The sequence below is a fragment of the Notothenia rossii genome, assembly GCF_949606895.1.
Source record: "Notothenia rossii genome assembly, chromosome: 8".
In the NCBI taxonomy this organism is placed as follows: domain Eukaryota; kingdom Metazoa; phylum Chordata; class Actinopteri; order Perciformes; family Nototheniidae; genus Notothenia; species Notothenia rossii.
In genome coordinates this window covers 80,796,778-80,813,685 of record NC_136906.1, presented here as the reverse complement: position 1 = coordinate 80,813,685, position 16,908 = coordinate 80,796,778, and the positions used below count along the sequence as shown (strand labels likewise).

The window sequence follows — 16,908 nt, the reverse complement described above, 5'->3', positions numbered from 1 at the left end:
GTCTCAGGTGTGAAGAACGCCGATGAGGGCGAGTTGAGGTCGATCGCTTCGGACCCCGACGACATCCACATGTACAACGTGAACGACTTCAAGTTCCTGGTGGACATCGTGGACGAGCTCACCATCAACCTGTGTAACAGCGTCAAGGGTCCAGGTAGGAAGAGAGCAGAGAGGCAGGAGTACACACACCCTTTACTCAAGTAGAAGTACACACACCCTTTACTCAAGTAGAAGTACACACATCCTTTACTCAAGTAGAAGTACACACACCCTTTACTCAAGTAGAAGTACAAACATTCTTTACTCAAGTAGAAGTACACACATCCTTTACTCAAGTAGAAGTACACACTTCCTTTACTCAAGTAGAAGTACACACATCCTTTACTCAAGTAGAAGTACACACATCCTTTACTCAAGTAGAACTACACACATCCTTTACTCAAGTAGAAGTACACACATCCTTTACTCAAGTAGAAGTACACACATTCTTTACTCAAGTAGAAGTACACACATTCTTTACTCAAGTAGAAGTACACACATTCTTTACTCAAGTAGAAGTACACACATCCTTTACTCAAGTAGAAGTACACATCCTTTATTCAAGTAGAAGTACACACATTCTTTACTCAAGTAGAACTACACACATCCTTTACTCAAGTAGAACTACACACATCCTTTACTCAAGTAGAAGTACACACATCCTTTACTCAAGTAGAAGTACACACATTCTTTACTCAAGTAGAAGTACACACATTCTTTACTCAAGTAGAAGTACACACATTCTTTACTCAAGTAGAAGTACACACATCCTTTACTCAAGTAGAAGTACACATCCTTTATTCAAGTAGAAGTACACACTTCCTTTACTCAAGTAGAAGTACACACATCCTTTACTCAAGTAGAACTACACACATCCTTTACTCAAGTAGAAGTACACACATCCTTTACTCAAGTAGAAGTACACACATTCTTTACTCAAGTAGAAGTACACACATTCTTTACTCAAGTAGAAGTACACACATTCTTTACTCAAGTAGAAGTACACACATCCTTTACTCAAGTAGAAGTACACACTTCCTTTACTCAAGTAGAAGTACACACTTCCTTTACTCAAGTAGAACTACACACATCCTTTACTCAAGTAGAAGTACACACATCCTTTACTCAAGTAGAAGTACACACATTCTTTACTCAAGTAGAAGTACACACATTCTTTACTCAAGTAGAAGTACACACATTCTTTACTCAAGTAGAAGTACACACATCCTTTACTCAAGTAGAAGTACACATCCTTTATTCAAGTAGAAGTACACACATTCTTTACTCAAGTAGAACTACACACATCCTTTACTCAAGTAGAACTACACACATCCTTTACTCAAGTAGAAGTACACATCCTTTACTCAAGTAGAAGTACACACATTCTTTACTCAAGTAGAAGTACACACATCCTTTACTCAAGTAGAAGTACACATCCTTTATTCAAGTAGAAGTACACACTTCCTTTACTCAAGTAGAAGTACACACATCCTTTACTCAAGTAGAACTACACACATCCTTTACTCAAGTAGAAGTACACACATTCTTTACTCAAGTGGAAGTACACACATCCTTTACTCAAGTAGAAGTACACACATTATTTACTCAAGTGGAAGTACACACATCCTTTACTCAAGTAGCAGTACACACATCCTTTACTCAAGTAGAAGTACAAACATCCTTTACTCAAGTAGAAGTACACACATCCTTTACTCAAGTAGAAGTACACACATCCTTTACTCAAGTAGAAGTACACACATCCTTTACTCAAGTGGAAGTACACACATCCTTTACTCAAGTAGAAGTACACACATCCTTTACTCAAGTAGAAGTACACACTTCCTTTACTCAAGTGGAAGTACACACATCCTTTACTCAAGTAGAAGTACACACATCCTTTACTCAAGTAGAAGTACACACATCCTTTACTCAAGTGGAAGTACACACATCCTTTACTCAAGTAGAAGTACACACATCCTTTACTCAAGTAGAAGTACACACATCCTTTACTCAAGTAGAACTACACACTTCCTTTACTCAAGTAGAAGTACACACATCCTTTACTCAAGTAGAACTACACACATCCTTTACTCAAGTAGAAGTACACACATTCTTTACTCAAGTAGAAGTACACACATCCTTTACTCAAGTAGAAGTACACACATCCTTTACTCAAGTGGAAGTACACATATCCTTTACTCAAGTAGAAGTACACACATCCTTTACTCAAGTAGAAGTACACACATCCTTTACTCAAGTAGAAGTACACACATCCTTTACTCAAGTAGAAGTACAGATACTCCTGTTTAAAAACACTGTTAGATTTAGATATCATGATCTTAAAAGGGAATGTTCTGACAGTAAAGCATCTTGGCTGCGTTATTGAGGCTATAACTTTACAAAACACACTTTTATTTATCGATGAAACATAAATCTGTGAATTTAATCCAGATATTATTGGATGACTTTCAAATCTTAGAACATATTAAAAATGTCTGTAGATTTGGATTATATTTTAAACTATTTCCTTTGTCAACATGTTTCCTTTCACCAGGAGGCACACCATGCATTAAATAAATGCAGAATTTGGCCTTTTAATGAATGAACAATGTACTCTCTTTGAATTTTGAAGACATCTCTATGGACTTCATTATTTAAAGGGGACCTATCATGCAAAATGCACTTTTTTAATGTCTTTTATACATCAATATGTGTCCCCGGTGCGTCGGGGAACTCACGCAGCGTCAGAAAATAAAACCCTTTCTCTTTACCTCCGTACCCAAATCTTTTAAAAACGGGGGTACAACGAGCGGATACAGATTTAATGCCGATATGACGTCAAATCGGCAGCAAATCTGCGGCGGACCCACAGAAAATCGCTATCAGAAAAATGCCTGACGTGTTTTGGACGTAATCTGGTCTTTGTTTACATTAGCAAGCCTCGCTAACACTCAGAGCTAACCTGTACTGTAGAGCACATGTGTTTAAAAAGCAGGAAATACAAAAAGGAACTCACCTTGTGATAAACCTGAGAGAGAAAGAGCATTTGAGCTCCATACTGTTTCAGAGAGAATCCTTGATGCGGTTTAGCACAGGATGGCGTTTTATCACAGCAGAATTTAACTTTATCTCCGGTAGAATTCTGATCAGGCATTAGCTCCGCCTCCTCTTCTTTTTTTTTTTTCAAGCTAAGGACCCAATATCCGCGTTTCTCCAACAGGGCTATGAGCAGTATGAGGCATGGCTACAACGGGTGATCTGTTTGGTATTTTAAGCAAAACACTTCACAGACATGTTTTGTATAGGTATGGCCATACAATATATGTTTCGAATATAGCATGATAGCTCCACTTTAAATGAAGCCGGAGCTGCCGTCGCTTTCGGCTTTAATTCCAGTTTCTTCTTTAATCAGCGCTGAGTCAGATGTACACCTCCAGTCGTTACCTGTGTTGGAAGTCAGGTGGAAACGTCGTCAGCTTTTAAGTAAATTATACTTTACGGACTTTAAATACAAAAAAAACACTTAACTGACAACCATACATTTAGGACATGTTTACTATGGCTTTCACTTCGTTTTGCAGATGCTCGAGGGCGTGAGCGTTTATCTGCTTATGAAGGACGACATCTTTAGTCCGAGTTAAGACATGATGATACTTCTCGGTAAATCACATCTGCTTTTACCCGGTGCAGATGGTGGAACTAAAGACCGTTTGAGAAGAAGAACTCATACTGTCGGAAAACAGATCAAAAAAGTTACAAGATGACATGTTGAAAAAATAAATAAAATGAGAAGTCCGGAACTGTTGAAAAGGTGAAAAAAACGGCGGTAGAAAAAAACTTTTAAAAATCAACACTTTTTTTCCACGACAAACAGAAAAAAGGTGAAAAAAGAACAGACGGAAAAAGTGAAAAAGACCACTTGGGGAATAAAAAGGAAAAAAAAAACTGATCAAAAAACCGAAATGTCGAAAAAGTGTTTCAGTAAATCAAATGTAGTTTTAATAACTAGAAACAGATGATTAAATCCCCAAAACAAAGAAGACAGATGATCCTTTCTCTATTCTTCAATCTTGTGATGGAAACTAGGAGGGAATACAAAAGTGATTTTTCAAGATTCAAGATTCAAGATTCAATGCTTAATTGTCATGTGCGCATTAGCTACAGTGTAGATATGTCAATGGTCCCAGGCTCCTACAACCGAGCACATTTAATAATACATAATATAATATTTACGTTCATTTTGACACCTGAACTTTTGAAAGAACATCCATAACATTCACCTGTTTGCAACTCATATATCAATATTCCAATTACTTGTATATAGACTATTCTGCACTATTTCTATTATATTATATTTATCTGTTTTATGGTGTTGCTCTGTTGGAGGAGCCTGTGACCTCAGATGTTCATTATCATAACTGAACTGTAGCGATGTACACATGACAATAAAAGCCTTGAAACCTATAAATAGTCTAAGTAAATGTACAGCTCAGTCGTAGAGAAATACATGTTTTAAAGCAGAGAACTTGATCGTATTAATTCTCTTCAGGAGGAGAACTGGCGGCGCCCAGCAACCTGCTGACCTCTGAGGTGACCTTCAGCTCCTTCAGGGCCACCTGGACGGCCCCCGACGGACCAGTGGACATGTACAGAGTCACCTACAGGAAGGTGTCCGGAGAGGAGATGCAGGAGGTGAGAGAAACATCCTCCATCTGTCTCTAGTGCTGCTGTAATGAACCAGAATCAAAGGTTTTCTGACAATTGCTGCATTTTAGAATACAATTTAAATAAAATAAAACCGAATACATCTATCTATGTACAGATGGATAGTAAAAATGTGCAATAACAAGTAAAAAAAGAAGCATAAATAAACATAAGAAGTTAAATCAAAATGTAATCAGTTCACATTTAATAATAAATAATATGATATTTACTTGAATTTGTACTGTTAAATGTGTGTACCGCGTAAGGTTTTGAACTGTATTTCGAGCAAAAATCTACATTACATACATATCTTTAGTTTAAAAAATTGTAGTATAATATATTTTTATTTTATTTGATTGTATTTATTCCAAAATGGAGCAACTGGTACAAATACCAATTTCCTCCCGGGATAAAGTGATCCTTATTCTGAGTAATAAACTCTATTTATATCACCTTTCATACAAGAAATGCAGCACAAAGTGCAATAAAGATAAATAAACCTTATGGTCAATATTGAACAACATTTAAATACTTAAATGAGTTTAAAGTCTGGATCTGGATCTATCATCTGGGATCAATTTGTTCCAGGTATAAATGTTAAAAAACTCACTGTTTCATCAAAGTTCATCAGAGGAATGTTCAGAAACTTTACGTCCACCATATGTTGTTGTTGATCAGCTAAGCTTCTTGTGTGCCTGATAAATAACTCCCTCTGGCTCCCGTTAATCCTTAAACTCTAACAGATAACTCTCGTCCCCTTCAGGTGAGATGTATAACTTCCTGTGGATTAGAATAGATAATGTCAGGTTGTCAGTCACACCAAAAGCAGATTAATAGACGTGTAACCCCCCCCCCCCCACCTGTTGTTTAATATTCTCTCCTGAGTGGCAAACCTCACAAAGTGTTTCCCAACACCGAGGTCTGGCTTGTATCCAAAACCCCTTAGGGATTAAACCCTCATGCTTTCTTTGAACCTGCTTTTAGTTTACACTTAACCCCCCGTCAGTCGACTCTTTAAAAACACAGCGCTGGTTCTTTTCCATGCTTTGAGCTTTTATTGGCTCGTGTCCGATCGATCCGTTCGGCTCGTCTGAAATCCAGCAGTTTTCCACTGGATCCACTTTAGCTTAAGGACCTCACACTGCTCTCTGCTCTCATGTGTTTAACCTGGACTGTAGTGAGAAACAACATGAGGCTTATGATATATTTGCATGCTGGGTATTTAGTGCAGGTCCAATAGAAAGTGATTTACAGCCGGTGCAACAAGAGAAGGAATTTTTTTATTACAAAAAGGAGGGTCAGAGTGGAGGCAATGGCTCGTTGCCAAAAGATTAAACAAATATTACTGTGCAGCAGGAGCATTCATAGAAGAACAATATACATACAAATGTGTGGAAAAATAGGAGATGCAGGAACTTCCCAGCCTGCGCGCTTAATAATGATAATAATAATAATAAGTGTTTTTTCCATATTCTGCTTCTTAGGGTTTTCCCTTTCCTGTACTGTGTAGAGACACTACGTAATGATATACACCTGAACATCAGCAGGAGAGGACTCTTTAAAGTAGAGACACTACATACTGATATACCCCTGAACATCAGCAGGAGAGGACTCTTTAAAGTAGAGACACTACGTACTGATATACCCCTGAACATCAGCAGGAGAGGACTCTTTAAAGTAGAGACACTACGTACTGATATACCCCTGAACATCAGCAGGAGAGGACTCTTTAAAGTAGAGACACTACATACTGGTATACACCTGAACATCAGCAGGAGAGGACTCTTTAAAGTAGAGACACTACATACTGATATACCCCTGAACATCAGCAGGAGAGGACTCTTTAAAGTAGAGACACTACGTACTGATATACCCCTGAACATCAGCAGGAGAGGACTCTTTAAAGTAGAGACACTACGTACTGATATACCCCTGAACATCAGCAGGAGAGGACTCTTTAAAGTAGAGACACTACATACTGGTATACACCTGAACATCAGCAGGAGAGGACTCTTTAAAGTAGAGACACTACATACTGGTATACACCTGAACATCAGCAGGAGAGGACTCTTTAAAGTAGAGACACTACATACTGATATACATCTGAACATCAGCAGGAGAGGACTCTTTAAAGTAGAGACACTACATACTGATATACACCTGAACATCAGCAGGAGAGGACTCTTTAAAGTAGAGACACTACATACTGATATACCCCTGAACATCAGCAGGAGAGGACTCTTTAAAGTAGAGACACTACATACTGTTATACACCTGAACATCAGCAGGAGAGGACTCTTTAAAGTAGAGACACTACATACTGATATACACCTGAACATCAGCAGGAGAGGACTCTTTAAAGTAGAGACACTACATACTGATATACACCTGAACATCAGCAGGAGAGGACTCTTTAAAGTAGAGACACTACATACTGATATACACCTGAACATCAGCAGGAGAGGACTCTTTAAAGTAGAGACACTACATACTGTTATACACCTGAACATCAGCAGGAGAGGACTCTTTAAAGTAGAGACACTACATACTGATATACACCTGAACATCAGCAGGAGAGGACTCTTTAAAGTAGAGACACAACATACTGATATACCCCTGAACATCAGCAGGAGAGGACTCTTTAAAGTAGAGACACTACATACTGTTATACACCTGAACATCAGCAGGAGAGGACTCTTTAAAGTAGAGACACTACATACTGATATACACCTGAACATCAGCAGGAGAGGACTCTTTAAAGTAGAGACACTACATACTGATATACACCTGAACATCAGCACGAGAGGACTCTTTAAAGTAGAGACACTACATACTGATATACACCTGAACATCAGCAGGAGAGGACTCTTTCAAGTAGAGACACTACATACTGATATACACCTGAACATCAGCAGGAGAGGACTCTTTAAAGTAGAGACACTACACACTGATATACATCTGAATATGAAATAACCATAAAAAAGTTAAAGGCAGTCACATGCCAATAGATAGATATATTTTATTAATCCCAAATTGGGAAATTATTTTAATAAATAAAGACAACACATTATGGGAAATTACCCTCCACTGTTTAATAACAGATTTTTTTTTATTTCAGCTGCTGGTGGACGGGACAGTGAACTCTGTGGTGCTGACGGGTCTCAGTTCTCTGACCGAATACCTCGTTAACGTCCACTCCATATTGGACGAAGTGAGCAGCGAGCCTCTGAAGGGCACCGAGACCACCTGTAAGTGTTTCCTCTTCCTCTTCTTTACCTCAACTCTAGAAAAATGTTTAATTCTCCTTCTCTAATGTGGAAGATGTAAGCAAGCGGGCTTCAGGAAAAACGTTCCCCGTCTTTAGCAAAAACAGGAAGTGTCGTAACTTTGCTTAACAGTAGCAATTAACAATATTAACATTCAAAAAATTCTAAAAGAATGTCGGGAACCTCTTCTCGACAGCTGCTAGTAGTCCCTGAACATATTCAAAACATTTTAGGTTGACATCTGTATGACAAAATTCAGTGATGGGAGGAGTACTCAGATATACCTAAAAATACTCTGTTACAAGTAAAAGTACTGCATTCAAAATCATATTTAAGTAGAAAAGTATTCGCTTCTAAATATAATAACATGTCAGTAAATACCCCACTGGTGAAATTAAATACGGTTGCTAACAATTGCCTAAATGAGACGACTAAACGTCATCACGCCCAACATTAGCCACCTTTAGCTTAGCGGTGGTGATTTGAAGGGCCACTTCCTCTTATGTCCCATTCTGAACTTCCTTTTTGCTCTTTGGGGCGACAGACATGACTAACATTGAGCCTTAAAGGCACACTGCGTCATCGCTCTGTGGTGGGAAAGCGTTTTTGTTTCCTCCACTGTATAATTTGTGTGATAAACAACTAGATTTCTCTGCATCATTATCCTGTTTCACACCGGTCGATCTAACGTGTTTACTCTCTTATTTCCCTCCTGCAAATCACCGTTTACACAAAGAAATATATTTAGCGTCTGATCTAAGGCGGGGAGCTAGTTAACACAAACACCACATCCCATTATGCATTGGTGTGAGCTGCTACTAAGCTGTGGTGGGCTGAATGGGAATCAGACAAACAGTTAAAAAGTATTTATCAGCGATGCGGTTAGTGCGTATATCTTAAATAAACTGATATAATTTAACAACGTGTTAAGCGCACGGATATAAGAGCTTTTATTTGCTCGTTTGTCCTTTAATGTTTGCTTTATTTGTGCAGCTGATTTTAACAAGGAGCCTTTTCCCACTGTCATAAAACTGAAAGTGATTGTGAGGTGGCACCAACAACCAGGGCTTTATTTAGTGTCATTATTTAAAACAACACTCAGTTAGGTCATAATGTCCTGCCTTCACTGTATCAGTGTCTTAAAAATAAAGTGTGGGAAGCCTGTCAGGAGGGAAGACGTGTGCACTCCTCAAAGCCAAAAGGTTATCTACATATTTTGCTTTAAAAACATTTTCTATTGGTGCTAAGAGAGTCTAATCATGCTCGTACATCCAGTTTTAAAGATATTTCACAAGACTATTTATTCCATTACATTTTTTACTTTCAACTCATTCTCATGCAAAAAAAACAACTTTCAAACAGCTTTTTTAACCAAGGCTGGCTTTCAATGGTTCCTCTGGGTCCTTGAAGGTTGGTCAATAAAATATATATATATATCATAATAGACATAAATAGTTTGTCTGCATTAAAGGAAAACTGAAGTCCGATTTTTACTTTTTTTTTTTTTTACTTAATAGGCTAAGTTTAGATTTCTGTTTCCCACAGTTTTGTCAATTTTTTAACTTAACATCTTCCCATCTTGGTTTGTGTCAGAACACATTCAATGTTGGGTCCTTGAATTTAAAGGAATTGGGCCTGGAGAGTCCTTGAAATGTATGTTAAGAACCATTTTAATAATATGACTAAGATACAGTATATAGATTTGATTTCTAAAATGATTGAGAAATAGATTTTCCTGTGAGACCCTGAGAAACGGTTTTAAAACAACTTGCTATTATGGTGTTACCAACTTATTTTGACTTGTCAGACTTTTGGATTATATTCTTTTTTATGCAATGGGCACCAGTTTTTTTTCTAGCAATGCTTTCCGTTTGTGTTTTTGACATTCTCTCACATATAAAAACCCTGTTACAAACCTTGCTATAACATCCAACAAATCTGATTACTCCAGCAGAAATATCCTTGAGCCCAGAAAAAAATCCTTTAAAAACCAGAAGCTGTTTCTGGACAATGTGATACTCGATACTCTGCACACCAAAAAGCATTAAACTCGATGATCTCTTTGGGACTTTCTGGGATTTTCTAAAATATGACCTTGATGTTTCTCGCCTGTTTGTATCATTATCCATTTCTCTGTGCCAAAACCACCTCCAAATATCAAATATCAGGAAGAATGTCATTCCCATCCCACTCAGTCAGTCTTTTGGTCCAAGAAATCTTTTTCTAATACTTCAAAAATACATCTAAGCATTGAATCTTTACTATTAAAACATCGAACCAAGACAAAAAGATATACGTTTGCCTGTAACATTGTGCTTTTCACCGCTCTGACTTTGTGTTTTTGTCGCTTCAGTGCCGCTTTCAGCGGCGAAGAACATGAATGTGTACGATGAGACCTCGACCACCATGAAGGTGACATGGGGGGCAGCGGAGGGAGCGACGGGATATATGATACTTTACAGAGCCACCAACGCCACCGAGACTCAGCTGGAGCAAGAGGTAGAGTAACGAGACCTTTTAAATCCAACTTGTCAGGTTTTCAGGGGATAAGGTGGAACTAATGACAAGCCAAATGAGGGACATGTGACTTCTCCCCTAAACTTTAAAAAAAAAAACATTAAAACTGTCATCCAGTATTTTGTCCCTCAATGAAAGTCCCCATAAAGTGCCTGTTAACAGATAGTCCCCACAATGTCAGTGAAACAAGTACGTTAAACGCCATCTGTATTTTTTTGTGTATATAACTTTTATCCTAAGCTTAGCCATAAAACAACAAAGTGTAATCACTAAAATTGAATAATTTACCTTGCGTACCAGTATTTTGTCCCTCAATGTGAGTCCCCATAAAGTGCCTGATAACAAATGGTCCCCATAATGTCAGCAAAACAAGTATGCTAAACGCCATTGAACTTTGACTTACCTCTGCTTTTAAATGATGGGAATCTAAGTATTAATTGAGAAATGTAACTTTACTTACTAAAATTTAAAAATTCATCAGGGGTACCAACATATTTTCCCCATATGAGAGTCCCTTTAATGTGACTATAAACAGATGGTTCCAACGATGTCAGCAAAACAAGTACGTTAAAACACCATCAAACCTTACTTTGAGTTACCTCTGCCTTTAAATTATGTATAATTATTATAAATATTATGGGGTACCAACATATTGTCCCCATAATGTGACTGTAAACAGATGGTCCCCACAATGTCAGCTAAACCAGAACATTATAACACCAGGGATAGTAACACTCACATGGAGCCCCATTAACTCACACACATCTTAATTTGTGTGCTCAGCGTTTCCACATTGACTTTATAAGAGTGGACTTCTGCTCGTGCAGCCTGAATACTTCCAGATGGCGATATGATGAGCACGTTTCAGAACAGGAAGTGGACCTTTAGCAGATCGGTCAGATGCTCGCTGGGTAATGGGAAGGATTAGCTCATGAGGACTGAGGTCATCGGATGATATAAACAGAGCAGATGCTAAACGAGTGGAACGGCTGGTGTTAAACTGCATGTGCAATTACACAGCAGAGGGATGATTTAATGTACAGAGAGGTGGTCTCTGCTGGAAAATATGCACCCAATGTGTGAATCAGAACCTCAAAACGAAGAGCGTTAGATATCTTTAAGATTCATTTGACATGAATTACTGATGTGTATTTTTTTAGCACAGCTTGTTATCATTTAGAGGATCATAATAGGATGTTAGCCAATTTGTAATACTGTGAGATATTGGAAAAAATAATATTCAACAGCTGTGCAACTCTGCAAAAATGTATGTTAAGTACACACTTCAGGGCCAAACAACCTAGACCTATTGGCATGCATTTTCAGCTACAAGTCCCTCCTGATTTAAGGCGTTCAGTTATCGGCTGCAGAGATTTGGATTCACATAGATGCATCCAAAACTCATTAATCAGGTCTGAATCTTCCAAACTAAACTGGGAAATGTATTTCTTAATGGAGTTAGCTTTAATTAAGGGACCAGCTATTGACCCAATGTTGGAAGCACCCATATTGACTCAAATATCACATGAACCTGGTTTTTAATACATCCCAGGACCAAAAGTATGTAATTTTAACATCTCAAATAGAAATAAAAATCTAATTCTACAAAAATACTGGCTTCAAATGCCTGTGTGTGTGTGTGTGTGTGTGTGTGTGTGTGTGTGTGTGTGTGTGTGTGTGTGTGTGTGTGTGTGTGTGTGTGTGTGTGTGTGTGTGTGTGTGTGTGTGTGTGTGTGTGTGTGTGTGTGTGTGTGTGTGTGTGTGTGTGTGTGTGTGTGTGTGTGTGTGTGTGTGTGTGTGTGTGTGTGTGTGTGTGTGTGTGTGTGTGTGTGTGTGTGTGTGTGTGTGTGTGTGTGTGTGTGTGTGTGTGTGTGTGTGTGTGTGTGTGTGTGTGTGTGTGTGTGTGTGTGTGTGTGTGTAGGTGGATCAGAGTCTGGTTTGTTCAGAAAGGATGTCAGTAAAACAGAAGACTCTCTCACATGTCTTTTCTCTGTTGCTGTGCAGATTCGTGTTGGAGGAGAGGTGACCAACGTCCAGCTGGTACAGCTGACTCCCAGCACGGCGTACTCCATCAGTCTGTACGCTCTCCATGGAGAGGCAGCGAGCGACACCCTGGAGGGGACAGGGGTCACCTGTGAGTCACGATTTAATCCTTAAAGTAAAAGAGGTTAAAATAGGTTGCTGCATGTGTACTGGTTTAATAAGACAACTTCAAAAGTCCAAAATCCACTTAAATCCAGATCTTTGTGCAACATTTTTGTGGGTTTTCCCTCTCCTGTAGTGTGTTATATAGGTTTTAGTACATGTAAATAGTCTGCAAAGGCTAAAATCCCTGTATCCTCCCCCCAGAAACGCCTCCATTGGAGTCTTTTGTTTACTTCCTGAACATAGTGACATCACTATGTAACACTCACGCTCCTATTGGCTAGCGCTCCAACACATTGTACGTGATAGGCTAAGGGGCCAACTAAAAAACACTCAAATAACCCTGAAAATGAACGTCAGCTTCTGTATTGAATATAAAATGACATTGGCAGTATTTCTCTCAAAATGTGTTGAAAACATCCCAACAATAAAAAGGGAATAAATGACTACTATCCTGTCACTAAGATACACAAACATTGCAATATTTCTAAAATATATACTCACCTTTCAGTCAAAGAGTTTATACTACTACTTCATCTCTTAAAATAGCACTAGTCATAATTATTATATATATTGCTAGTAATATGATTCATTCTGTTGGTTTTATGAAATAGTTAGTCAAGCTATCAGTGCTACTTAAGAGTTTTTAGCAAGTTTTTTTATCAGAGATTAACTCCCATGGTATGTCCACGACGAGATGTTTGCAAGATCTTTTTAAAATGCAACTTCCTTTTATTGGGATCTAAGAAGTTTACCAGAATTCATCTGACTTGTATTTCTATGTCAGCAGATATTTTATAAGCTCTGGATCACTTCTCCCTCTTCCTGGAGTTTTTGATTCGGAGCTCATAGATAGAAAACAGATGCAGTTAAAAAACAGAAAATCCACTTTAAAAAAAATAAAAAGTCTGTTTTTCAGCTCTTCAGAAAGTCCTGGCTTCTTCAAACATACTCAGACAGTGATGGAGGGAACGAGTGTGATATTATATTTCAGAAGAGATGGCAAAAGTACGCACATCCTTCACTCAAGTAGAAGTACAGATACTCGTGTTTAAAAATACTCTGGTGAAAGTAGAAGTACTGACTAAACTTCTTCACTCAAGTCAAAGTAAAGAGGCTTTGAAATGTACTTCAGTAAAAAGTACCCATAACTAGCAGCTGTTTTAAAGAGTACCTGACCTCCCTTTATATTAATAGAACAATAATGTCATTGTTAGCTAATGAATGTTTCCATGGTGAACAACGGCAACATGACAACGTTTCCATTGGTCCCTCTTCTTTAGAGAAGACCAGGAAATGATGGATACACGGATCGTGTTCAAATCAATAGGCACGCAATGACTCTAAATAATAATGATCACGCCACCAAACACACATTCAGACTAAAGGAACCAGCCTGTTTGGAAAATGAGAGAAGTAGAAAGTACAGGTGTTTGGGTTCAACATGTAAGAAGTAGAAAGTACAGGTATTTGAGTTCAACATGTAAGAAGTAGAAAGTACAGGTATTTGTGTTCAATATGTAAGAAGTAGAAAGTACAGGTATTTGTGTTCAATATGTAAGAAGTAGAAAGTACAGGTATTTGTGTTCAACATGTAAGAAGTAGAAAGTACAGGTATTTGTGTTCAATATGTAAGAAGTAGAAAGTACAGGTATTTGAGTTCAACATGTAAGAAGTAGAAAGTACAGGTATTTGTGTTCAACATGTAAGAAGTAGAAAGTACAGGTATTTGAGTTCAACATGTAAGAAGTAGAAAGTACAGGTATTTGTGTTCAACATGTAAGAAGTAGAAAGTACAGGTATTTGAGTTCAACATGTAAGAAGTAGAAAGTACAGGTATTTGTGTTCAACATGTAAGAAGTAGAAAGTACAGGTATTTGTGTTCAACATGTAAGAAGTAGAAAGTACAGGTATTTGTGTTCAACATGTAAGAAGTAGAAAGTACAGGTATTTGAGTTCAACATGTAAGAAGTAGAAAGTACAGGTATTTGAGTTCAACATGTAAGAAGTAGAAAGTAAAAAGTGGTCAGAAAATAAATAGTGGAGTAAAGTACTTATACCAGAAACATGTACCGTAATTTTCGGAATATAAGCCGCGCCTTTTTTCCCATTTTTCGACGCTGCGGTTTATATAACGGTGCGGCTAATCTATGGATTTGTACAGCTAACGGCCACTAGGGGACCTCCTAAATCTATGGGTTTGTACAGCTAACGGCCACTAGGGGACCTCCTAACTCTATGGATTTGTACAGCTAACGGCCACTAGGGGACCTCCTAAATCTATGGGTTTGTACAGCTAACGGCCACTAGGGGACCTCCTAACTCTATGGATTTGTACAGCTAACGGCCACTAGGGGACCTCCTAAATCTATGGATTTGTACAGCTAACGGCCACTAGGGGACCTCCTAAATCTATGGATGTTACAGCTAACGGCCACTAGGGGACCTCCTAAATCTATGGATTTTACAGGTTACAGTCCACCACCTTTAACCCTATGGGCTCTATGGCCGCTCCGCGCCCCCCACCTTTAAGCGGCGGGTTCCAGCAGGAAAAGCTGGAGGCCGGAAAAGAGTGAGACAGGTAGCGCGCAAAAGTAAAAGTGGAACCGAGAGTGGTACGAGAGACAGAACGAGAGCGAGACAGACAGAAATTACGAGAGCGAGACAGTTTGTCCCCGTACCACTGGTTGAAAACCACTGCTGTAGATCACTGCCGGTACGTGCGCTGGGAGCGCACCGTTTAAGTTTGAAAGTTGAAAAGTGTGTGTGTCTGAAACGCTATGTGATACAGTACAGTTTACACAGCACATGTTCTGTAGCTACTATTGCACTAAATGCTAACACTTGAATACGTTATGCAAATATGCAACTTGTTTGTTGAAATGTTAATAAATGGGAGCTTCCTCAAACAGCCCTCTCTTTCCCCACAATCCCCTCTGTGCACGAACCCTTACATATGGTAATGAAACATTAAAACACCTGCGGCTTATAGTCCAGTGCGGCTTATATATGTACACATCATTCAATTTAGCTGCTGTGGCTTATATTCAGGTGCGCCTTATAGTCCGGAAATTACGGTACTTAAGTACAGCATCAAAATATTTGTACTCCACTACTTCCCATCTCTGTATCTCAGTCTGATGTTTATCTCCTCCTCAGTGCCGGTGCCTCCCGTCGGAGTCCTCACGATCACGGACGTGACTCACAGCACCATGAAGCTCCGCTGGGACGCCGCTCCAGGAGCTGTTCGCAGATACATCGTGACCTACAAACCAGACGAAGGAGACCTGAAGGAGGTGAGCTGAGCCAACGTCTGTTTAATCAGGAATCCAGGGTTAAAAACACACTTAAAATGCAACAGATTTGAGGTTAGAAAATGTGTCTTTTTAGAACGTTTTCCCTGAGAAATACAAACAAAGCAGAAACTACAATATGAGCATTAAGTGATTATTTGGCTTTTAAGGTCATTAGTTTACTCACCTTTCTGGATGCAAAAACACCCATCATTCTCTGATTCAGCTAGTTAAATAGAAAGATCTAGACCTAAAATACACCAAATGCACCAGATTTAAGGTTACAAATCTTTTAGATTGTTTTCATTGAGAAATACAAAGCAAAAGGTGGTAGAATATGAACAGAAAACTAGTTAAATCTTTCAGATTTTGATGCTTTTCTATGTTTAGTTTAAGAAAAGAATAGATAATATAAGATTAGATGTACATTTTGATCCCAAGTGGGTAAGATGTTTCATCATCAATCAGTGTAAAATGAGTTGGAAATGCAAGACTTTAGTTGGAGCCTAAAGAACCAATTTGCAAAATAAACACATTTATTAACGCATACATTGATAATTAAAATAAGCACCCATTACAGCTTAAATGGTGAGTATGGCGAGTATTAAGTCAAATACAAAATAAACATGGTTTTTGGCGTAACACCATTTTACACATCTACCGAATCTAACCACCCTGTTTAGTTTCCTTTTGGGACAAAAGAGAAGACCTTTGTGAGATGAAACCAGATTTAGAGTGACGCTTGTAGTTCTGTTTGTTCTGGAAAGAGTCCAGACTTCCTCCTCTCTTCTGGAGGATGTTTCTGAGAAAGCCGTAGGGAGGGAGCGCTGGATCCGAACACCTCTCCGTCTTCGTCGTTTGTCTCCGGGATGTCAGCGGAGGACAAACAGTCTGAAGTGGAGGTTTGGTGCTTGGAAGACAGTTTCCAGGAAGCTGTGATGGAC

At 38.7% G+C, this 16,908-nt stretch overlaps 1 protein-coding gene across 1 annotated transcript in view; it reads left to right on the top strand.

The window, feature by feature from the left end:
- col12a1b (collagen, type XII, alpha 1b) overlaps window positions 1–16,908 on the top strand; it is a 169,951-nt gene that overhangs the window by 58,533 nt on the left and 94,510 nt on the right. The window contains exons 21-26 of the mRNA XM_079645353.1: window positions 8–154; window positions 4,589–4,731; window positions 7,862–7,991; window positions 10,363–10,508; window positions 12,531–12,660; window positions 15,831–15,967. Coding sequence (XP_079501479.1) covers window positions 8–154; window positions 4,589–4,731; window positions 7,862–7,991; window positions 10,363–10,508; window positions 12,531–12,660; window positions 15,831–15,967 — 833 coding nt within the window. The remainder of the gene's footprint in view (window positions 1–7; window positions 155–4,588; window positions 4,732–7,861; window positions 7,992–10,362; window positions 10,509–12,530; window positions 12,661–15,830; window positions 15,968–16,908) is intronic.